General features: G+C 40.6%; 3 protein-coding genes across 6 annotated transcripts in view; 2 read left to right on the top strand and 1 right to left on the bottom strand.

The window, feature by feature from the left end:
* Positions 1-455: 455 nt before the first annotated feature.
* On the top strand, positions 456-7,511 carry clp1 (cleavage factor polyribonucleotide kinase subunit 1). 4 transcript variants are annotated; one of them, XM_042221781.1, is made up of 6 exons: positions 456-698; positions 1,532-1,854; positions 1,999-2,106; positions 2,199-2,318; positions 4,401-4,538; positions 4,655-7,511. In XM_042221781.1, exons 2-6 carry the CDS (start codon positions 1,582-1,584, stop codon positions 5,339-5,341), a joined length of 1,326 nt encoding a protein of 441 aa, XP_042077715.1. In that variant the 5' UTR covers positions 456-698; positions 1,532-1,581; the 3' UTR covers positions 5,342-7,511. The 4 variants fall into 4 exon arrangements, with proteins under 4 accessions (XP_042077715.1, XP_005913498.1, XP_014190417.1 ...); XM_005913436.3 differs by having other exon boundaries at positions 458-698; positions 1,580-1,854; positions 4,655-7,243; XM_014334931.2 differs by lacking the exon at positions 456-698 and adding an exon at positions 705-840 and having other exon boundaries at positions 1,580-1,854.
* Positions 7,512-8,299: 788 nt separating this feature from the next.
* Positions 8,300-19,240, top strand: zdhhc5b (zinc finger DHHC-type palmitoyltransferase 5b). Its single transcript, XM_042221740.1, has 12 exons — positions 8,300-8,437; positions 10,260-11,757; positions 12,194-12,315; positions 12,499-12,656; positions 13,188-13,360; positions 13,509-13,611; positions 13,736-13,827; positions 14,092-14,224; positions 15,483-15,591; positions 15,752-15,858; positions 16,621-17,546; positions 17,999-19,240. The coding sequence occupies exons 2-12, from the start codon at positions 11,609-11,611 to the stop codon at positions 18,102-18,104; spliced, it is 2,178 nt and encodes a 725-aa protein (XP_042077674.1). The 5' UTR covers positions 8,300-8,437; positions 10,260-11,608; the 3' UTR covers positions 18,105-19,240.
* A 961-nt stretch (positions 19,241-20,201) lies between these two features.
* Positions 20,202-23,225, bottom strand: part of tmx2a (thioredoxin-related transmembrane protein 2a) — a gene marked incomplete in the record, with an annotated part of 5,070 nt that continues 2,046 nt past the window's right edge. Inside the window, 3 exon segments of the mRNA XM_042221743.1 lie at positions 20,202-20,765; positions 20,869-20,998; positions 21,108-21,173. Coding sequence (XP_042077677.1) covers positions 20,586-20,765; positions 20,869-20,998; positions 21,108-21,173 — 376 coding nt within the window.

The following is a 23,225-nucleotide window of genomic DNA, read 5'->3' as shown; positions in this document are numbered from 1 at the left end:
AATCACTTGTTGGCCTTAAGAAATGAGTATATCAGAAGAACAGCTGAGGTTAAGCAGTTTGGAGACAAAGTTAGAGAGGAAAGGAGATGGTTAGAACATGTGCAATGGGTACATTGGATAAAGTATGTTCAATGTGGAGTTTCCAAACAGGAGGAAAGAGGAAGACCACAGAGAAGGTAGTGAAGGAAGACACGCAGAGGGTTTGCGTGACAACGGGGATAGAGTGAGTTGGAGACGCGATCCGTTGTGGCGACCCCAAAAGGAAGCAGCCGAAAGAGGAAGATTTGTTAATCTGTCTGTAATCTATAATCTGTCAAATGTCTCTTGTGTGAATGATATCAAGCCATTTTGATCCCCCCAAAACATTCCTGTCACAAGGTAGAAGCTACAATGAATTTCGTGTCATATGCCAAGCTAATATAAACAAGTCGCGTTGTGAGGACGTCACACAATGACACCGAAAACGCGATCGTCTGCCAAGTGTTTGCGAAATGTTGCTTTGTTTTGTTTTTGCCTTAAATATAAACAAGGATAGCAGACACACAAAAAGGATTCAAAGTCTTCCGTTTTTGGCAGACGAACATTTTGTTTGAATAATCGCCGGGGTGTGACGTCATTGTCCCGCGACCAGGCAAGTCGACTCAACGGTTCCTCATGAGCACGGGGCCGATTTCCTTCTACAATAAGTCTTGAAATTGGTGCGTAACTTTTATATATTACAAATTAATACGTTTTAGACTTTTGCTTGACGTTTCGAGAATCGTCTGGGCGGGTTTGTAAGCAGTGATTGGACCTTTGCTAATCTTAGAAAGGTCGAATTAGCCGTGGCTCCGCTAGCTGGTTTGTTGATTTAAGTGGTTTCCCTCTTAACTTTACTTGAACCTATCATTGTCCGTAATCGGGTGTGTTTTTGTAATTTGACTTAAACGTTTCACTTTACAGGTAGCCAAGATTAATTACGCCGCCGTGGTTTTAGGACAAAACCACTGAAGTGTGTTTCCATTTCAGAATATCGTGGGCCTTCTTCTGGAAGGGCTGGAGTTGTGTTGTATTTTATGATTGCTTTTAGCATCGTATATAGAAAACATTTTTTAAAGAATAAATATGTTGAAAATATATGGACCAACTTTGGAGCATAACATTTTTAGGGAAGTCGAAAATGATCGAGCAGAAAATGTTCAAAAAATGACTCATGATCTCAGATTGACTAATCCTGCAGAGGGAAAACACCGATCACATCACAGTATTTAAACAATTCCATCTTTTACTCTGTGTGATCAAGTTTATCTTTTATGCATACAATGTTAAAACACCAAATTAAAAATAATGTGAGGGGTAATGCTAGAGTTAAAATTAGTGTTATTAAAAAGTTGTAAAACTACAGTGGTTAGCTTGTGACTTTAAAATGCAAATACTTAATAAAGATCCATGTTAACACACTTTCCTTTAAGCATTGCTTTATTAGAGAAGCTATGTGGAATGTTTTGTTGTATTACTACGCTATGTATGCATGTAACTTTTTTCTTTTCAGCATGCTACTTCTGCCAAATTATTGCAACCTAAAGTTTCTCGTTGACAGTCATGGCAACAGAGGGGGTGGAAAAGACGAGTGAAGATGCTCCAGCAGCTGGAAAGGCCAGCACCAGGTATGACCTGGAAAAGGAGACTGAACTTCGCTTTGAGGTGGAGTCAGGGGAAGCAGCTGAACAAGTTGAGCTGGAGCTGCTCACAGGAATGGCTGAGGTGTTTGGCTCCGAGCTAAACCGAAACAAAAAGTATACATTTGGACCAGGCTCTAAGATTGCAGTTTTCACTTGGCAAGGCTGTAGTGTGAATCTTTATGGGAAGCCAGAGGTAAGCACGTGGATGAGAATACTTGCAGATTTAGGAAAGTTCAAATGTGTCTGTTGTGTTACATTTAGTCGCATCATTGTGTGTTTCACTTTGGGGAAAAAAGACAAAGCCACAAATACCATCATCTTGCTTTCATCACCGCAGGTTGCTTATGTGTCCAAGGATACGCCCATGCTGCTCTACCTAAACACACATGCAGCCCTTGAACAGATGAGAAAACAAGCAGAGCGTGACAATGAGAGGGGGCCAAGGGTATGTTTGAATGGGGAACTACTTCATATAGTAACTTATCAGATCCCATGAGTGCTTCTTGGATTAATGCTAAATTATAAATCGACCCTCAGGTGATGGTGGTGGGACCGACAGATGTTGGGAAGTCAACGGTGTGTCGGCTGCTTCTCAGCTATGCTGTGAGGGTTGGAAGGAGGCCAACATTGGTGGAACTGGATGTTGGACAGAGCGGGGTAAGATCAAGTGGAATTACCATTATAAATATCAAACAGTCGGCTGGTATTTAAAATATTGCATATCACAGCCTGCAGACTCAGCTGTCTTGATTTTGTGCAAAGTGATGCTAAAGCATGTACAGCATCTACTTTGTTTATTTAGCTTTATAGCTGTGATGATCCCCCTGTTTGTCTGCCCATGTGGCTTTTTCTGTTTTATCAGATGCACAAGTTCTGGAAAAAAAATCTTGACATCTGTTTTAATATCTGTACAAAGAAAAAGAACATTAGTCTTTCGGTTGTTTAGTCACTGGTGTTAATTCAAGTCATTGCAGTAAAGAACAAAGAATTCTACACAGGATTGAGAGCACTGAATTCCTCCTTTCATTTATTAAAGGGAAAAACTATCCAAACGTACCTGGTCCTGTGTGAAAAAAAGTATTTGCCCCCTAAATCTAGTGACTGGTTATGCCATCATTTTCAGGAAAAAACTACAATCGGGTATTTGCGATATCTGGGAATAACTTTCAGATCACTTTGGAGGAATTGTGGACCACTTTTCTTTGCAGTAGTTTTAATTCAGCCACACTGGAGGGTTTCCAAGCATCTCAATTTGATTTATGTCCAGGCTTTAAGTAGGCCACACCAAAGTCTTCATTTTGTTTTCTTACGAGTCATTCAGAGGTGGACTTGGTGGCATGTTTTGGATCATTGTTATACTGCATAAGCTAAGTCCGCTTGAACTGATCGACACTCAGGATTTTCTCATAGAGAGCATAGAGGTTCCATAATTTACAGCACCCTAGACTATCGTACTACCAGCACCATGTTTGCTGATTAAAATAGTTCCACTTTTCTCTCATTAGTCCACAAGTCTTGGGGATTATTAAGTTGTTTTTTGCCAAATGTGAGATGAGCCTTTGTGTTCTTTTTGGTTAGCAGTGGTTTTCTCAATTTTAGCAGGGGTTTTCTCATTTGATTTCTCCCATGGATGCCATTTTTGCCCAGACTTTCTTATTGTTAAGTCAAAAACACTGACCTTAACAGAGACAAATGAGGCCCACAGTTCTTTAGATATTGTTCTGGGTTCTTTTGTGTCCTCCTGGATGAGTCATCGATGCACTCTTGAAGTAATTTTGGTTGGCCAGCCACTCCTGGCAAGGTTCACCAATATACCAAGTGTTCTCCATTTGTGGCTAATGGCTTTCACTGTGGTTTACTTTGCAGTCCCAAAGCCTTAAAAATGAATTTGACCCTTTCCAGACTCATAGAAGTCAGAGAGTTTGTTTCTCAACTGTTTCTTTAGATTGTAGCACAATGTATTTCTTTTAGCCCACTTCACATTGTCATACAGGATCTATATTTCTTGATTCAACAGGTCTTGTAGTAATCAGACCTGGGTGTGGCTAGTAAAATTGAGCTCAGGTTTCCAGAAAATGTGGTTAATCATAGTTGATGATTCAATAAGGGAGCAGATTACTTTTTCACACTGGTAAGTTTAGATAGCTTTTTTCCCTTAATAAATGAAATTGTCAATTTTTTTTCCCATTTACTCAGGTTACCTTTGTCTAATATTAAAATTTGTTTAATCTGAAACATGTAATTGTTTACAATTACAAAAAAAAATTGTCAATATACCAAGTATTTTTTTTAAGGAATGGATCACCTAATAAGTATACTTATTGGAACAATAAGGGGATAGGTGTTCGTGCCTTTGTTGGTAATATAGCATATGAAGCAGTTTGGTCAAAGTTTGTAAATTACAGTATGTCTGTTAATAAAGTATCTGTGTTAGTCATTTGATTGCACTCTATGTTGACTGTAAAGATCTGAACAATGCTGAACAGGACATTTGTTTTATGTGGGACACAGACAAAGTGGCTTTCTTCATATGATGCAGCATGATTAGTGCTTCCACAGATGGTATCATGTATCTTCTTTTTTGTTGGTTTTTGGGGGGGTTGTTTGTTTGTTTGTTTGTTTGTTTTAATCTGCTTTGGGTTTTCTGTTTTTTGTGGATAATCTAAAGACCTTAATTTTAATTTTAAAAAATGCAGTTGTTATCAGTTTGAGTAGTAAAAGAAAATTCTGCTCCTTCAGGTGTCTGTACCCGGCACAGTGTCAGCGCTCTGCATCGAGCGTCCAGCGGACGTGGAGGAGGGTTTCTCAGTCCAGGCTCCTTTGGTCTACCACTTTGGCTCTACTAGTCCAGGGACCAACATCAAACTTTACAACAAGGTAAAAAAAAGAATGAGTCTAGACCCTTCCTGACATAGTCTGGAGACAAAACTTTAAATTTTTCGTACGTTGTCTTTACCTGTTGAGCATTTAAATCTTTTTGTCACAACATGCAGCTGACATCGTGCCTGGCTGAGGTGTTTTCCCAGCGCTGTGAAGTGAACAGGAAAGCCAGTGTAGGAGGCTGCATCATCAACACCTGTGGCTGGGTGAAGGGCTCTGGATACCAGGCTCTGGTCCACTGTGCGTCAACCTTTCAGGTGGATGTGGTTCTGGTATTGGACCATGAAAGGCTCTACAATGAACTCAAAAGAGACCTCCCTCACTTTGTGCGGGTTGTGCTCCTACCCAAGTCCGGGGGAGTCGTGGAACGCTCCAAGGAGTGTCGGCGGGATACTCGGGATGAGAAGATCCGCGAGTATTTCTACGGCTTCCGTGGAGTCACCTTCTACCCCTTTTCTTACGAAGTGCGTTTCTCAGACGTTCGCATCTATAAAATTGGTGCTCCATCCATCCCGGACTCATGCCTGCCACTGGGAATGTCCCAGGATGACACACAGCTAAAACTGGTGCCTGTTACTCCAGGAAGAGACCTCACATACCACGTCCTAAGCGTGAGCAGTGCTGAAGACGGAGATGAAGGTGCTAGAAAGGGCATAGTGGAGAGTCCTGTGTGTGGCTTTATTGTGGTGACTCATGTAGATACTCAGACACAGGTGATGAAGGTGCTCTCCCCAGCACCTAGACCCCTGCCCAGGCATACTCTGCTCATCATGGACATTCGCTTCATGGATATGAAATGAAGCAGGCCCTCAGAGGAGAGGACTTGGATCGAAGACGTCCTGCTGGGTACCCTTTTTATTTTAAGGCTATCTTGTTTGTACTTTACAGAGAAAACATTTTAAGTGTTGAAATTCGGAATGCATCATTTTTTGTGGTTCATGTGAATCCAGTTTTCAGCCTGTTTCATACATTTTATGATTTAATTTCTACTTATTCAACAATAAGATGATGGGAGCAGGGTTTTTTATACTGAAGATTTTTGGTCTCATTGCACAGAAGAGGGAATTAAATAAGAAAAAAACATTACTCTCTACACTAGCCGTTGGTCAATTTGTTGTGTTATCAATTTTAGCATGAGCTGGGAATTGGTGCATCCCTAATAGAAATTGAAAGCAGCTGTAAATTCTAGACCACACTGCACAGATGTCTGTAGAAAAGGATTTTTTTTTTATCAAAGCAAAGATAAAATATTTTTCTTCATAATCTGTTTCATAGAGATTTTTTTCTCTTGAGTAATAAATTTTTTAAATGTAAAAAATTGTGTGAGTTTGTTTTTAATTACACTATCTGACTATCAGTATGTTTCCCTTACTAACAAACAATAATTTAATTATCTGCATACCCAATATGTAATGAGCTGAGGATGGAACACACTTAATGAACTTAATTCTAACCCAATCAAACCTGGGAATACTTTGCAGTTTTATAACCTTTCCTAAAGAAATTTAATGTTTTATTCAGTAGGTCTTCTGTTTTGACAAAAGAAAGGCAAATAATAATATCCTGTAGGCTTCATTAAAACACACACAGTACTAGCATGCTAGTGATTGTTTGGGAGCACTACACTAGCAGGTCATTTAATAATTTGTTCTGTAAACACTTACCAGCTTACCAAACCATACCAGATGCTATTTTAATTTTTTAGAGTAACAGCGTTTCTATGTATGACAACATGACTTATAAGCATACACAAAAACAACACTGTGTGATGCATAATACGTGCAAATATCTCAAACTAAGTATATAATAAATAAGTAGATATTTAAATGTAAGCACGTGGTTCAAAAAAATAATATTGGATAGATTTGTTGTCTGAATCTTTTCTTGCTAATATTTTGTGGGGTTTTTTTTGTTTTTTTGTTTTTTTCTGAACCTTTTTGTTTTATTAAATTACTTAATTTTTCTTTTCTATTCCCTGCCTGCCATATGTAGTGTTTCTTTGCACCTACTTTATGCATGTCAGTGTTAACCATTTGTCATAACCAGCAGGGTGTGGATTAATCGTAGGTGGGTCTTTTGTGGAGGGTTGAGATGACCATCTGGAACGTAGATTGTGAATTTTGTGGAAAAGAAACCGTGTAAAACCATTTCAAGTGGGTGTACCGTCAAAATATTTTCACAAACAGCTTATGGCAAATAAAACTCCTTATTAAAAAATATAGAAATCAGTATCTGGTGTGACTGCTGTTTTCTTTTTAAACAGCAGTTGTTCTCTTTGGTGTATAGCATTTTTTTCCCCTAAGGTATGTTCCAGGTGGGTTGTTTTAAGCATTTTCGGTGGATTTGCCACACTAATGTGAATTTAAGTTTTAAAGCTGTTTTCAAGCAAAACTGCCCTTTCTTTCTTTCTTGTTTGTGCTCCTTGCAGCTTCACTGTTACAGCTTTATTCCTCTCATTCATATGCATGTATTCTATCTTGCTTTGTTAACTTTCCTCTTCTCTCTCCAGGCTCTCTTCTATCTGCTTCATACTTTCACTACAGATCACAACGTTATCTGCAAACATTATAGTCCACAGATACTCCTGGCTTACCTCATATGTCAAAATGTCCATCACAATTACAAACAAGAAGGGTCTCAGAGCAGATCCCTGATATAAACCCACCCCGACCATGAACCCAACCAACTGATTCACTAACTTTCTGCAAAGCTCTTAAACAAACTCCTTCTATCATCTCAATACACTCTTTCACTGATAAGTATCTTTCCATCTCTATTCTTAACCATCCAAACTGCTGCACATCCTTTCCAGCTTAGTCTCCAGTCTCATAAGCATTTTCCTTTACCAACTAGCCACTAGGAACTCCTGTCTACTGTCTGTCTCCCACTTTTTCTTCGCTACCCTCTTCCATTTGTTGTGCCAAAAGTGATTGCGTGCCAAAAACTGATTTCCAGCGTTTCTGTGTATTTTTACGTGTAATATCTTTATGTATGTTGGTAAATAGACTTCGGTGAACACGGTTTATATAAAAAAAATTATAGAATTAGAAATATAGAATTAAAAAATTATCTGTGTTTCAAGTATCTTTATAACTCTATTTTATTGTACTTACTTTATAACCAATCCGGTCCTGTATCCCCACTTAAAGTATTTTTACAGAACTATTGTAATATTTGCTGCTATTTCTGGAGTCCTCTTGGCCAACTTACTCTTACAAAAGACATTTTTAATGTTAATGAGATTTTTTTTTTAACTGCATAAATAAAGGTTATATAAAAGTCACTGCCAAAAACTGATTGCGGCTTCTACCTTCTTGCACGAATGTTGTTTGTGGCTCAAGATAACTTTATGTCATCCATGAGGGACGCATTTGACATATGTTTCACATATTATAGCCCAACAAGTTACTTAAAGCAGTTTAAATACGAGCAATCCGTTTTTGACAAATACCGGAAATCAGTTTTTGGTAGACGATCACTTTTTGGCACAACATTTTGAACACTTGCCAGTACTTCTTCATTCCACCATTCAAACGCAGCGCTTTTGTTGCATACAAATAGTACCTTATTGTCTTTTAGAAAGTGTATGAAAGTACTCACATGTTCCTAGAACGTAATACATAATCGTTTTAGGGTTAATCTATATAGAATTACTTCTAGTAACAAACAAACAAAAAAAAATACTGGCCCATCACGCACAGTGTTTTTCTTTTCCCAGAGTCGACGCCTTCCATGTCTGTGATTGGCTGGTTGCCCCACCTGAGGCCTGACGGGCTACTTCCGGGATTCCTACGTCGGCCTAGCAGGCGAGCTAAGTAGGTTGCTAGCGGCTAACTCAAGGAGGACCGAATCGACCCACACCCTACAAGCAAGACACCTCGTGTGTTCATGATTAGGTGTGTGTTTTACCTCTTCTTTTTAGCCATTTTTCAGGTGAAATTCGCCACAGTTGTTTCGTCAGTTGTTAATGAAAATCTATTTGCTACTGTACAGCTCTCATGCTAGCCAGATAACTAATGTTAAGCTAACTCTTATAGCTGTGGTAAAGGATCGTACAGTGTCGCAAAAAAACTTTAGGCTAGGTAAAAAGCTCACTGTATGATTACCTACTCAGTATCTTGTGATTTCCAAGTATGGGTCGTGTTTTAATCGGTTTTTGTAGGTCGCGTGGGCTACTACTTCTCTGCGGCTTTTGGATTTAAAACAGTGGTGTGTGTATTTTTATGAGGTTCACGGTGTTGGCAGCTGATTATGATAACGTTAGCTGGTCTTGACTGAATCCTAGCACTGCCCTGGCCTGCTGTTTAACGGTTGGTATGTGTAACGTTTCATTTTGAGATGAAGTCAAAGTCTGTCTATGGGTGTAGATTTAAAGCAGACGGCAAAAATCAAGCGCGAGTATGTCACTGTTACTCGGAAAATGTATTAAATTTGCTTGACCGGTTGTAGCATGCGATGTGTAGATTGTTGCGGTGACATGATAAGCAATGCTCGACACGGAGATTTTAGGATTAACATGTATTACAGTGGTGGGGGGGTAGTTTTGGGGCAAGTGCGATTATTACCTACTGACACCTCTCTCTGCCATTTGTTAGTACGGATGGTTGTTGACGAGAGAGGTGTGTCCAAACGATCAGATTACACTGTTGCTTCGGATCCGTTTTCAGTGTACTCACAGACTAGTTTTTCTACAAGAGTTAAGGAGTATGAGCGTGATTGTGTGTGTGAAAGGCGTGCACCTTTTCCACAGATCGTTGTGTCTGTGTGTTGTTTTCAGTTTCCCTTCGTGGAAGGTATTTCCATCTGACAACCTGAGGTCACTGAGGTGGTGACGGGGTTATGGTGAAATACCCACACTGCTTAAGGCAAGCTTGTAGAGAAAGGAGGAACTTGGTCAGTGAGTCTGGTTTGTTGTGAAATCAAACTAAGACCTTTGGCCTGTGATTTAACAAGGAAATACATTGAAGGCTACCTGCAAAACATTGTAGTATACATGTTTTCAAACATATTTGGTGATTCTATATTCCACGCTTATGGTATGAGATGTATTATGCATTGGCAGTCAGAGATGCAAAGATTTAATTTGCCACCACATAGGACAAAGATAATAAACCCATTACTCTAATCCCGGGTTTCCAAAATGGTCTTCCTAAAGACAGGTAGGACTTCACTTCAGCATTGCAAGGGGGCTAATTCAGAATTAGGAATCAACCTAATCTCATCCTTATCTTTGGACTGTGTGAGGAAGGCAGAGTATCTGGAAAGAGCCCACACAGACACGGGGAGAACATTCAAACTCCACACAGAAAGGTCTCAAACTGGATTTGAACTCAGGACCTTCTTGTCATGAGGCGGAAGTCATCACAAATATTGTTCTAGCGACACAAAAAAATAATAAGATTTTAATTTGCCATATTTCTACAGGTCAGAGGGTCTGATTGATAGCAGGAGGGGCAAAAAGATTACTTTCTGTGTGATTCAAACTGCTAAATTGTAGTTGGCATGCTGTGTTCCAATGAAGCAAAATTGCAGATAGAAGTGCCTTGCTATATAGACTTTGTGGGACTATTAATGTAGGTGTACTGTGGGAACAAACTGGTTGGACACTACTGATCTGAACCAAGGGCTCATTAAAGCTTCAATTATTTGAAACAAATTCGTTCTGGTCCTGTCTTTGTTCTGCTCATTGAGTTTTTGTGTGATTTATTTTTCTTACAGGGTTGTCCAGCAACTTGCACAAAGAACCCAAGTGTGAAAGAAGAAAAGGAGCCAAAGATCTTTTTGTTTTTTTTTGGGGGGGTTTTCGTTTGTTTATTTGAGGGGGGGAAAAGGTGTGAATGCATCTAACCATGTGACATCCAAACTCTACGTGGCTTTCTTTAGGAGACGCAGTATGGGAAAAGAGCTCAACCTGCAGAGAATTTGGAGGTGGAAGACCCAATCCCAGCAAAAAGTGGTGACACCTCGGTGACATACACGGGACTTCCATGTGGAATGAGTTGGTTTTGTGCCCTTAATGACACAGAGACTGACAACAGGAGTCTCAGAAGATCCAGGGGACTCCACTTGGTTTTTTGAGTTATTTTCCTAGTAAATAAAAGGCTAGACATCTTTTTTTTTTTATGATTTTTCTTTTTAATAGCAGCTTTTTTTTTTTTAAACAAATCCCAGCTGGACTTTAGTTTGATGTTAAACGGCTTCCCACAACTGGTTTAAAACTGAATTTGTTTGTTTAGTTGTTTTCCCCTGTGGACTAAGTTTGAAATGCTGGAACTCTCCCTCCTGCCACTATCCTCAGTTTCTTCCACCCACCCAGTGCCTAAATAAGCCTTCTCGGGAGGATCACAGAAGTCATCAGCAGCTGCTGCGCTCAATCCTCTGCCTGTTCTCCTCCATGTGCTTCTGCTCTCGGCCTGTTGGCTGTACACCCACTACCTCTTTAATTTTTCTGGTCTTTTCATTTTCACTGAGCGGGATAATCAGAACTGAAGCCCAGTGATGGAGCATTAATGTAAACCCTGAGCTGTTCCAGTGTTTTGTGCGTGAGTGCTGGTCCTTTCGCGTATATGCACAGCAGTGTTACGTTTGCACTGGTGCCAGGGAGTAACAGTAGAAGATTAGATTTATTTATATTGTTGCACCAAATACAGTTCCATTAAAGCCATACAAAAATATTTATGAATTACCTATACATATTTTTGTATCACACTGCTCTTGTATAGTTTTGCTTTTATAAGCTTCTATTAAGGTTATGCACACAAATATTTACAACAAGCTGTACACAGCAGTTTGTATATTGCTATGTAAAAAAAAATAAAAAAAAATCTGTTTTTAGTGATTATATTAGTACTGGGAGACATTTAGTTTCTGGACACAGAAAACCCCTAATGTTTCCCTTTATTTGCTGCTTTGCATAGTGTTGGTTTTCTTTTCCAGTCAGTAGCTATGGCCCCTCCTCCCAGACGAACGCCACATATGTCATTTTGACCTGGAAAGCACCCCTTTACAGCAGGTAGACAGTAGATAGCTACCTCTCTCTGTCTTCCTCCACCCTCTCTCTATCTCTGATGCCTGGCTTCAGCAGTGGGGGGGTTGGGGGAGGAGTAGGTGGCGTTGCTTCTGCTCCTCCCCGTCCATTTCGACCCAGCCGGTACGTCCCGGTGTCTGCAGCCACCACTTTCCTTGTCGGAGCCACAACGCTCTTCTTCTGCTTCACGTGAGTGTTTCTTGGTTTTGTTTCATATCAAACATGGGTTTTAAAGGGCCTACATGTGTGTACATACACGTGTTTGTACATGCTGGAGCGTCCACATGCATTATGTTCAGTGTTAAAATAAGCAGTTTTTTTTTGCTGTTCTTTTAATGTTTTTTCATTCAAAGTAAGTTGACAGCTTTTCAGGAACATTTGTTCATAGTTTATCGCAGCCACACCTGTCACCTCCCCAACACAAACACAGTCTCCTATTTCTGCCACTGAGCAACTTCTGTGGGCAGTTGTTTAGCTTGCACATAAGCTTATAAGAAGTTGATGATGGAGTGTGAAATGTTACTTGGTTACTTTTTTTCCTTTCCACATCTTACCACTAAGTGTGGGGATTGGTGGAAGCTTGTCTAACTGTAATTTTGTTTCCATCCTCCTTAACACTCTCCAGGTGCCCATGGTTGTCAGAGCATTTCTCCTCTGTCATTCCTATATATAATGCCGTAATCTTCCTCTTCACCCTCGCCAACTTCTGCATGGCCACTTTTATGGATCCTGGAATCTTTCCCAGAGGTGAACTTCTAGAAAGTAAAATGTCACGTCCTAATGATGCATGTGCAATACTTTTAAAGTACATGCAAAATAAGACTATTTGTTGGAATACTCACTGCCTATAAAGTAATTTAGAGAGACCGTGTGAGATGGTTATTAGGTGATTATGATACAAGTTTAATCTCAGGTTGTCTGTGTCTGCAGCGGAGGAAGATGAGGACAAAGAGGATGACTTCCGCGCTCCACTCTATAAGACAGTGGAGATCAAAGGCATCCAGGTGCGCATGAAGTGGTGCTCAACATGCCGCTTCTACCGACCACCGCGCTGCTCGCACTGCTCAGTGTGCGACAACTGTGTGGAGGTACATAATTATACATTTATCCCTGCTTAATAATGTTGACTGGGTATTCTTGTGGCTCTAAATTAGAAATGAATTGGTAGTATCATACAGCAATGAGTGAACTTCATTAAAAATTGGATAATGTTTTGTAATTATGTATGCTAAAAATCTTTTAATTAAAATTTCTGTTGTTGCCTTGGTTATGCTATTTCTTTTTTAACCTATAAACTAAATGGTAGGGAAACACAATCTTGGAAATCTGATGTTTCCATGAGTTTTAGCACTTAATGTAATAAAATGACCTAAATGACTGTTATATATTCATGTTAAAATGTCTTTCAGTTTTAATAGCAAGTCCTAATTTCACAGTGGGCTTCTATACACTCCTGTGTGGTTTCACTACACAGCCTAGATCTGTCCTATTCTTAGTTTTCATGTGTGAGTGTGGGAGGTGGAAATTGTGTGGACATGCAATATGATGTACTGTAGTTGTTGCTTATTCTTATCGTTTCCCTCTGAGAGATATCTTTTAATCTTTTTATTTATTCTTAGGATTTTGATCACCACTGTCCTTGGGTGAACAACTGCATTGGTCGGAGGAATTATCGTTATTTCTTCCTATTCTTACTTTCTCTCACAACCCACATCATGAACGTATTTGGCTTTGGCTTGGTTTATGTCCTGCACCACCAACAGGAGTTGGACACGCCAGGTGCTGCTGTTACGTATCCTTTACTTGGCATAAGTCTGTCATAGAAATGCACAACACATTATGGAACTCTCAAACACAAAACACATCATTGGAATAGATTTTCCTGTGTCTTATGACAGGGGTTTTTCTTTTTGTGATTTCCTTGACAACCCCCCCACCAGTATGGGTGTGATGTGTGTGGCTGGCCTGTTTTTTGTCCCAGTCGCTGGTCTGACTGGGTTTCACATAGTGCTGGTGGCTCGCGGTCGAACCACAAATGAACAGGTACATACCAGAGGTGGTTGTGCAAATCACGGTCTGCATCACTGAGATAAGTCAGGCATGCTTTACACTGGTTAATGTGTTTTTGTTAGGTATGCAACTGTTTTATCTCGCTCCCTCTGCGTAGGTGACAGGGAAGTTTCGGGGAGGCGTTAACCCTTTCACCAACGGCTGCTTGAGGAATATTACCCATGTACTCTGCAGCTCCCAAGCCCCCAGGTCAGCAATCTTTCTTCTCTGCACTCATCTATTTACTCCCCCCCGTTTAACACTCAGCTCTGCAGTTATTCCTTTTCCACTACCTCTTTCTTTCCATTGCTCTCTTTCCCCTTCCACTTTTCCACCCTACTCTTTTATAGTTCATTCTGGTCTGTTGAGGTAATTAAATATCTAATGCAGACCTTTGGAGTGAGTGGGTGAGGTGTTGGTCAACAGAGCTGGGTTGTATCTTTTTGAATACGTGTGTGTGTGTGTGTGTTATAGATACATAGGTCGTTGGCGGGGCCGGCAGATGGTGGAAGTTCAGCCACCTTTTCTTAGACCTGCTCTCACTGAAGCTCAACTAGAAGCCAAGGTCTTGGACAACGGCATCCAGAATGACCGACATAGCACTAGGGTGAGTTATAATGAATTGAACAAACACATGCAGTCTGTACAGAGAAGTCTGGATATAAATGGCCTGGTAAATGGCCTGTATTTGTATAGCGCTTTATAACAGCTCCACAGATATGCTATATGTCTATATTATTACTGTGGTATGAGTTTTAGAGAAGAGAAATCTGGTGCACAAAATATTTCATCAATTTTAATTTCATGTTTAAATATTAAAAGGTCAGAAGCAACACAGAAACTCTGGTTGTTAGCAGTCAGCTAATGTAGTTTATATTGGTGCTGCAGCTGCTGGAAAGTAGCAGCAGGTGTAGTTTTGCAGACCATACTATTAGTAGAGATTGAATAACTTAATAGTAGTCTTCTTCTTCTTTGTGTTGTTTTGTCAGAATTTTCCAACAAGAGTGATTCAAGAGTTGTTGATCACCACTAGCTGAAATGCATGTGAATGGTTTAGGGCTGCATTTCAGCTAGTGGTATTGGAGATTTTGTTATAATTAATGGAATTATGATTGCAGAAAAGAATTGCACGATATTGAGCCACATTGAGCTACTTGTGGAAAGCATCTTAATGGTAGTGGCTTTGTTTGTGATAGTACTCCCAAAAACACTGCAAATACAGTAAAAAATATCTGGATATAAAAGGAAACAAAAAAAAAACAGCAGTGTGATACTAAGAGTCATGGATTGGTCTCCCCAAAGTCTGGAACACTCTACGTGTGTTAGGGATGAGTGGGATCATCTTGACAGAGAACAGATCAAAATGCAGCTAACATGCAAAGAAGAGTCCTTCAAGAAGCCTGGAGAAGTGCTCCTGAAGACTACTTGAAGAACATAGTAGAAAGCTGCCTGTGTTGAAGAATAAAGGTCATTGTACCAAATATTAACTTGTTAGTATTACCATGTATCACCGTCTATGTTGTGAAACTGCGTGTTTTGAGAGAGGTGTGTGTCTGTCGTGACTCAATAGCATGGAGGGCAAAACTCAGAACATTCAAGAGTTTGTGTGATGGAAGATGCTTTTTTAAAAAAAATTAATTATTTAATTATTTTACATTTTCCCCTCAGTCATTGGGTGTCAAACTTTCTTTTCTTTTTTTAATGTTTGGTTATGAGAAAAGATAATTCACTCCCACAGGATCCTGAAATTGTCTGCAACATTAATCAGATATCAAAACCTGGAAAACGTTACAGATGTAGCCCTCTGTTCCAGGCAGTCTGATTTCACTGAATGGCTTTTTGTTTTCGGTCCTCATCCTTTCCAGTCCAAGAGTAGTCTAGATCAGATGGAGAGCCAGTCAGCGGATGCAGAGGCTCCACCTCCTCCAAAGCCAGAGCTTCGTTACCCTGGCCTTCCCCGTGCTGACACAGAGGGTGAGATGCACATACAAATGCATAATTGAACCTAGGATTCCACTTTGTATGACAGAATATGCAGAGAGAGTTCTTAGCTTTTGTGTAAATAGATGAATATTTGTTTTCTAATCATAAACAGACCTTGTTCAAATGTCACTTTTGGTTTCTTGTCACTCAGAGAGCAGCTTGCTGACTGAAGCACCACCTACGCCATCAATGTATAAGTACCGGCCAACCTTCAACAGCCCAGGGAGAAACCACACTGCACTCACACATCCCAACAAGGTAGATCTTAGTTTACAGACACCTTAAAGTGCTCTGTGTAAACCATGTACGAAAAGGAAAAAATAGCTGAAGTTAATTACATTTAAAACGCAGACATAATCAAATCAAAATACCATCTGCACACAGCCTTGTTGATTTATACATAGCTTAATGAGGAAAAACTCACAGATGTGCTCAAGCTTAATGCGTGAAACAGGGGAAGCGTTGGTGGCTTATATGCCCTGCCCCTCTAAATCCTTAATGGTTAATACATGCCCCTTTTTTTTTTTACTTTAAATTGTTCATTCAGTGGCCATCGGTTGATCAGTAAGTCTCAGTACGTGTGTATACCTGTATCCCTTTGGCTGTCTCTGTGTGTTTGAATGGATCTGTCCTTTTCCCCTGAGACTGCATTGACTGCAATGTATAGTTCATGTTCCATATGTTTTTGTATTTCCATTCATTTGTTGACACACATAGTCTTTGACATGCAGTGTTAGTGCTTGTTGAAACCAGTCAATATTCCCAATCCAGTAGTGTGATGATTGAGTAGCACACCGGTCAAGCATCCAGTTCTCCCCACCACTCTTTTATTTTTATTTTTTTTTTTTCCCCTGTTTAAAAATCTCTACAAAATTGCTTTCTGTTCTCTGCTTTCTATTCCCACGGCAAGGTGGTAATTTTCATCTTTCTCCCTCCCCTCTTTACTCCTGCTTTCATCTTCATCACACTTTTCCTTACCCTCTCCCCTTTGGTCTGTTTCTCCTCCTCTCTCCTCTTCAGATGATCCGTGGAGAGAGTCTTGACTCTCCATCTCCTTCCATCCTGCAGTCCAGCCGCCAACCTAGCTACCGCTCTGAGCCGAGCAGCTTGGATGGAACCACAGTGGTGGGGGGAGGTGTAGGGGTGCGCAGAGGGGGAGGGGAAAGGGGCGAGGGCCCCGGAGGCCCTGGCGGGACTGCTGGTGGGGTGTTAGGGGGCATGTCAGGTTACTCCCTGACTGGGCGCTCCTACACCTCCTACCCATCCTCTCTGGTTCTGTCCACTGGTGGCTCACACTCCTCCAGCCTGCGCTCAGCACACACTGCACATAACCCGCTGGCCACGCTCCATTCAGAGGGCACCACAGACACCAGCTACAAAAGCCTGGCCAATCAGACACCTCGGAATGGCAGCCTGTCCTATGATAGCCTGCTGACACCATCCGAGAGCCCAGAGTTCGAGTCAGCCGCCCACGAGCTGTCACCACAGAAGCCTCATGCTCCATTTCTCTCTTCAGCTGTAAGGGGCCAGACTGAGGTGGTGTCACCCAGTACTCCGCTGCAGGGCTACACGTCGCCCTTTCTCTCAGCTCAGATTGCCCAGCAGAGGGAGGGGCAGCTGCTCCAGGGCTCTGCCACTTTCTCCTCCCCCCACAAGGCCTACCTGCGTGCTGTCAGCCCTCCCCTTCCCTCCTCCGCTGGGCCACTTGAGACCCACCACCTGCTTCAGCATAACCAGGACTTCTCTTCCCGTCCCCCTCGTAACCCTTCCTCCTCATCCTCTTCTCCTGGGGCTCGATCGCTCGAGCCCCCTGTCTCCCCGCCTCCTCGTGGCCTCTCCCTAGGCAAGTCCCTGCCTTACAATATGGAGGCAGGGCCTCAGCACAAGCCTCGGCTTGCAGGAGGAGGTGCTGTGCTGGGAGGGGGAGGAGGGCAACAGGCTACACAGTGAGTAGTGATCCGTCGCCAGATCCGTCAGCCTGCTACTCTTCTTCCTCCTTCTCCTTTTCCTACTCCTCTTCCTTCCTGGTTTGTGTCAGCCGTCCTCTTCTTCCATGATCTGTGTGAGTCTTCCTTTTCCTCCTTCATGTTTTACTTAGTCTTTACCTGTTTAGTGCTTGAATAGTAAACTGTGTCTGTGTAAGTCTTTTTGGTTTAGTTGTCGGAATGTGACATGTCTGCCCATGCTGCTGTGTTTTGCCTTGTAGTCTTTTGTGTCTTTCCCCTGTCCTCACTCAGTGTAGTTACCGAATGCCTTACAAGATCTCGTGTAAAGAAACTTCTGCGGTTAGTGCTTTATTTTCGAAAAAGAACCACTCACCTGCATCTCCCTCTCTTCTCTCTCTTCTCTCTCCTCTACCCTGATGTGGCTCCTCCCCTCCCGATGGCTGTCCAATCAGATCCACCTCTCGCCCAGTCTTGGCTAATCACACCACATCCAAACCAGGGGGAGGGGTGAAGAAGGTAACCGGTGTCGGAGGGACCACATATGAGATATCGGTTTAAGTGACAAACATCCCACATGATCTGCCACAAGGATGGGAGAAAGTCACTGGACAACTTCCACTTGTCTTTTACCCGAGCTGGATATTATTCATGACTGCAGGCTCCTGCTGCGCTGGACTAAGGGAGCAGGCCTGTTTGGTACTCACTTTATTATCTTTGTAATGCCACTGGCCAGTCTTATCTGCCAGCCTTTCAGATTTGAACAAACAATTAGCCACTTTGTGAGCCATAGACTGATGCGACTGTATCATCACAGCTGGGTACAGATTTGTCTATAGAGCACGCATAGCTAGTCAATGATTTGCCATTTTACTTTGGTACATTAGCACACAGAGTACTGACAACAGTGTCTGACACTCATAGAAAGGATGGCCTTTATCCAGTGGATGTAAAACTTTAAGAGGGAGGATTTCGGACTGTTGACCAATAATAATGTCTGAACGGACCACACAATCTGTATATTGATAAGAATCATGGAGTAAAGAGTCCAATCTATAAAGACAGTATCATTTTAGTTTTATAAGTCTTTTTTTAAATATTGTTTTATATAAATGTATACAGATTATTATTGGGTGAAATTGTCAGGTATTGGAGATGACTATTGATAACGGTGGCAGTTATACTGTATGTAATTATTCATGAAAGCGATTTAAAAATCAGTTGCCTGTTGAGAAATGATGGCTGCATCAGCTATTCAAAGTTTTTGCTGGAGTTTTCACTGTCCAAAGAAGAAGATGATGATGATCCTTTGGTGGACACCTGAAGTGGCAAAAAATTACAGGTTGTTTTTTTTTCTATTCTTTCTTAAAAGCCACAAAGAAATGTTAATTCTCACAATCGCAGCACAAGCATCTTTGTGGAATGTACGCTTGTAATGTTTATGCTAGAGACATTATGCAAAATCTGTTTGTAGCTTTAAGATCATCGTATGTCTTTTTGGTGTTTTTATTCTCTTTTCTTTCTGAGAGGTTTTTGTCTGTCAGTCAGTCAAGATGCTAGCAACCTTATACCTTTAACAGATGGCCAGCCAAATAGGAGCAGCGGGGAAGGGCTTATTTATTTCACCAGTGGAAAGAAACTTTGTAGTTCTGTACTTGATTTCAAACCAGTCCCAGATAGTTTTTTTTTTTTTTTTAGAGAGAATATAGACTCTGTTTTTATTTCATTAAATTTTAATGCCATGCCACTGAATATGTAAGAGGGACTGGTTTGAAATTGGCCAGTGTGTTCGTTGGGGTTTGTTTATTTTCCTTGCCTTGAGACCATTCGTAGTGAAGCATGTTTTTATTTTTTCTAATTATTTTAATTTTTTTTACACTTTTTTCTTTTAAGTATTTAGAATTTCTTGCTTCATTTGCTTTTTTTTTTTCTTGTTAAAAGGAACACTTCTCACTTTGATACCCACAGCCATGTTAAGAAAGGGATTAATCAGAAGAGGAGTGTTTGTTTTTCACGATTGGGCATTACAGAAAGCTTATTTATTTATTTTTTTCTGTAAAGGCCCACAGCAATGTTTGCAGAATGTTAAAGGGAACATGGCACATCATTTTGGGGGAGAAAGTACATGCTTGAAGCACACAAATATCACTGTTCAGTACGAGTTTTATACCCTACCAGGCTGTGTCTTCAGTGTGCATGTGACTCTTTAAAAAAAACTTTATTTTTCGGTTCATTGCTGCTTCTCTGGCGTGCATTCTTGTGAGATTATTGTCAAACGCCCATCCGGTTTCTGTGCGAGTGGCATCCAGAAAAAAAAAAAAAAATCACAAATGGCACAAAGCAGCCGTCGTACAGAGAAATAAAGAGAACCTGTGTTGACTTTTTTTTTTCTTCCCGCTCTGGCCAAGGGATGGTGGCCACTGAACAACCTGAACCTATGTGAGTATAGCAAGTAAATTCTATGTGAGATAAAATATTGCTGTTGTTGGCTGTGATGAATGGAACGAACGAGTTTCAACTATCTGTAATGAGAACATTTAAAAAAAAAATTCCAAAATGGCCTTATAAAGAATTTTTAAAAAGATGTGTGTCAGAATAAAAAGGTCAAACTGTTGAAAGAGAATGTGTCTTGGATTTTATCATTGCACGCAGTCTTACTTTGTTTCACCTCAAGCTTTTACTTTGGCTTTTCTGACACAAAAGTAAACAAACCAGTCAATAAATACAGGCAGCAAAAGAACCAATGACACGTTGACAAAAGTGGAAAAAAAATTAGCAAAAATCTTTTTTTGTTCGTCAATAACTTAGTGTAATAAAATGCTCCAAAATCGCTGCTGCTTCAATCTGCATCACACACAGATCGTTTAAATAAGATCAGCGGTTATGGGTATTTCCCCACAATAAAGACTTACAGTGTAGAGACTATTTCTTGTGGTAGTGGAGCTTGTTTTCTTCCCTTAAACTAAAAATATTTGGCTGTTACAATAAGGAAAGTTACAGAAATGTTAAGAGCAAAGCAAAGACTTGATGCAGCCCCTCTCTTCACTGGTCTTTCTTGCTCTCTTTTGGCTGCTCCATATTGTCGGTGTCAGGAGGAAGCTCCTCGCCACCCTCTTGTGGCTGAGAGCCATTCTGCTCCTCTTCCTTCAAACCATGGCTTTTGTTCAGCTTCTTGGATTTCTGGAAGAGCTCGTTGAGGTTAAACTCTCGGATGATGTTCTCCTGTGGGTGATACAAAATGTATTTATGCTGTCTGCATGTGTAAGCAAGCAGCATCTACTCAGGTCTTATTTCATGTGTTTTCTTACAATCTGAATAGACGTACCTCGTTCATGGTCCAAGATACAGCTCTACCTTTGCTGTCCACCATTGGACGCCTCATAACTTCCCGTCCTCCTTGAAAAAGCAGAACTGAAGGTAGCTGCTTGGCCAGAGGAGAAGTACTAACCCTGTACCTGTTCAGAAAGACAGTTAATACCAGTCAATAGAATTCTAGAAAGAATCGAGCAATACTGGATAATTAAAGATCATTTATTAAAGGCAAAAAAGCCCCCCAAAACTGACTTCTTTGAAACCTCTTCATAGCGACCAATGTCTATCTTCCCAAAGCGGAGTCCAGTACAGTTGTAGCTGCATAATATAAAGGAAGACACATGAGACAAATATACAGCTGTTTCTCTAACATGAAGTAAATTACATTATCTTGCATTTGAAGTGACTCTACAACAGGTACACCAGCAACAATCAGGCATAATGTATCTGCAAGGGTATTGTTTCAAAATGTTAACTAACATCTTGGATCTTGGTTTTTTTTTTAGTTTTTTTTTTTACATAGTGTCATTTCTGTTTTCAAATAAGAAACCCTGACTGAGATTAAATATCATCTAGACTCTTCTTCTTTTCTATATCAGCACATAATTAAAAAATAATTTGGTCCTTAGCAAGTCTTAAAATTTAGGTAAATGTTACCTCATATGAACAATACCACATGACATGTTTTACTGTGTCATTAATTAACAAAAGTGCAGAAGCAGTGTGTGATAAACTAAGCACATCCTTACAGCTTCCATAAGAAATTAAGAGGGTAAGTAGCAGTTGGGTAGCAGATCCATAAAAACAGATGTTTTGGCAGCTTTTCTGGTCTGAAGCATTCAGGTGCGTATCAACACACACCTGTCTTTCCTGCTAAGGAAAGTCTTCACTCAGGGGCTGCTGCTTAGGACATGCAGTTTGCCCTTCGTGCCTCCCTCTTTGAACTTTTTGTTAAACCCTGTTCATAGTGTTGAACTTTGCTTGTTAACCCCGGTATATGGGTGAACTGAGTTTGATTGGAGTTTTGTGATGCGAATTTGCCTTAGTTAAACCTTAACTTTTACCCTCGTCTGTGTTATCGTATTATATGTTAACTGGTTGCACAGTGGCCTGCAGAATGCAGCCCTGTCGGTTTTCAGTTTGAATTTCTGCAATTAAACCTTTTCTTCATTTAGTTTCCTGTGTATGTATGCTTATGTATGTTATTCCTCCCTGTCCCCTAGCAGAGGGGGTCGTAGCAGGCCATAACATGCATCGCCATGTCTGGAGACACCCAAACAAAGCTTATAAGCCACAAACACCTCAAAGCAACTGTCAAACACGGTAGTGGAGTGCTGATGATTTGGGCTTGTTTTGCAGCCACAGGACTTGGATACTCCACTGAGTGGACCATGAACTCTTCCACATGTATGCCCATCTCTCCAAAAAAACTAAAACTTGGTCAAAAAAAGGGTCATGTAGCGGGACAATGATCCCAAGCACAGCAGCAAATCTACAACAGAATGACTGCAGAATCAAAGTGTTCCGATGGCCCAGTTGAATCCAGACCTCGAAGCATTCATTCAAAGTCAAATTTATCTTTATAGCACATTTAAAAACAGCTGTTGACCAAAGTGTACACCTAAAATAATCAAATTACATAAAAACATAGGACAAGATGGCAGAATTTAAGAAAGGAAACATAAAATGAGAAAACTTAAATAAGAAATAACACAAATAAAAATGTTTTTTTACCAAAGTATCATAGGTGAACAGAGACTACCACTGGATAAACTGTAAAATGTACATTGTTTTTATCCTTTTTAAGCTCATCAGTCTGTTTATCTGTGTATTTTCTGCAGCATTTGTCATGACCTGTCAGCCACCTCTCTACATGGGCCCAGAGTACATCAAGTACTTCAGTGACAAGACCATCGACGTGAGTCCTGTCTGATATCAGCTGACCATTTGCATGTATAGTAGTGCCACTGGTCTTTGTAATGATAGATAAAAACAAAAGAGGTGGGAATTACATACAGTTACATCAGTTGGGAGTGTTATTTTATTTGAAAGTTCATGGAGTGATTGAGTCTATTAATCATTTTGTTTGAAATTAGAGCAGTTTCCATCAAACACTGAAATCCAGTTATATGATATTATATTAATTGTATGTCTGACATTTAAAAATTCCTAAACTAAAATACCAAAAAAAAGCGAACTCTCTAACTGATCATGCCCTGCTCAGAGGGGTGGGTTGGTTTGAGTGTAACTTTGTGTTCTTCACTCATTAGGAGGAGCTGCAGCGGGACAGTCGTGTCACATGGCTCGTTGAATTCTACGCCAACTGGTCCTCGGATTGTCGTCGTTGTCCCATCTTGTTCTCTCTCTTTT

The sequence above is a fragment of the Haplochromis burtoni genome, unplaced genomic scaffold (assembly GCF_018398535.1).
Source record: "Haplochromis burtoni strain Fernald_Lab_line unplaced genomic scaffold, NCSU_Asbu1 Contig_4, whole genome shotgun sequence".
NCBI classification, from domain to species: Eukaryota; Metazoa; Chordata; class Actinopteri; order Cichliformes; family Cichlidae; genus Haplochromis; species Haplochromis burtoni.
Note: the sequence above shows the minus strand (reverse complement) of the source record. Positions and strands in the feature narration are given on the sequence as shown.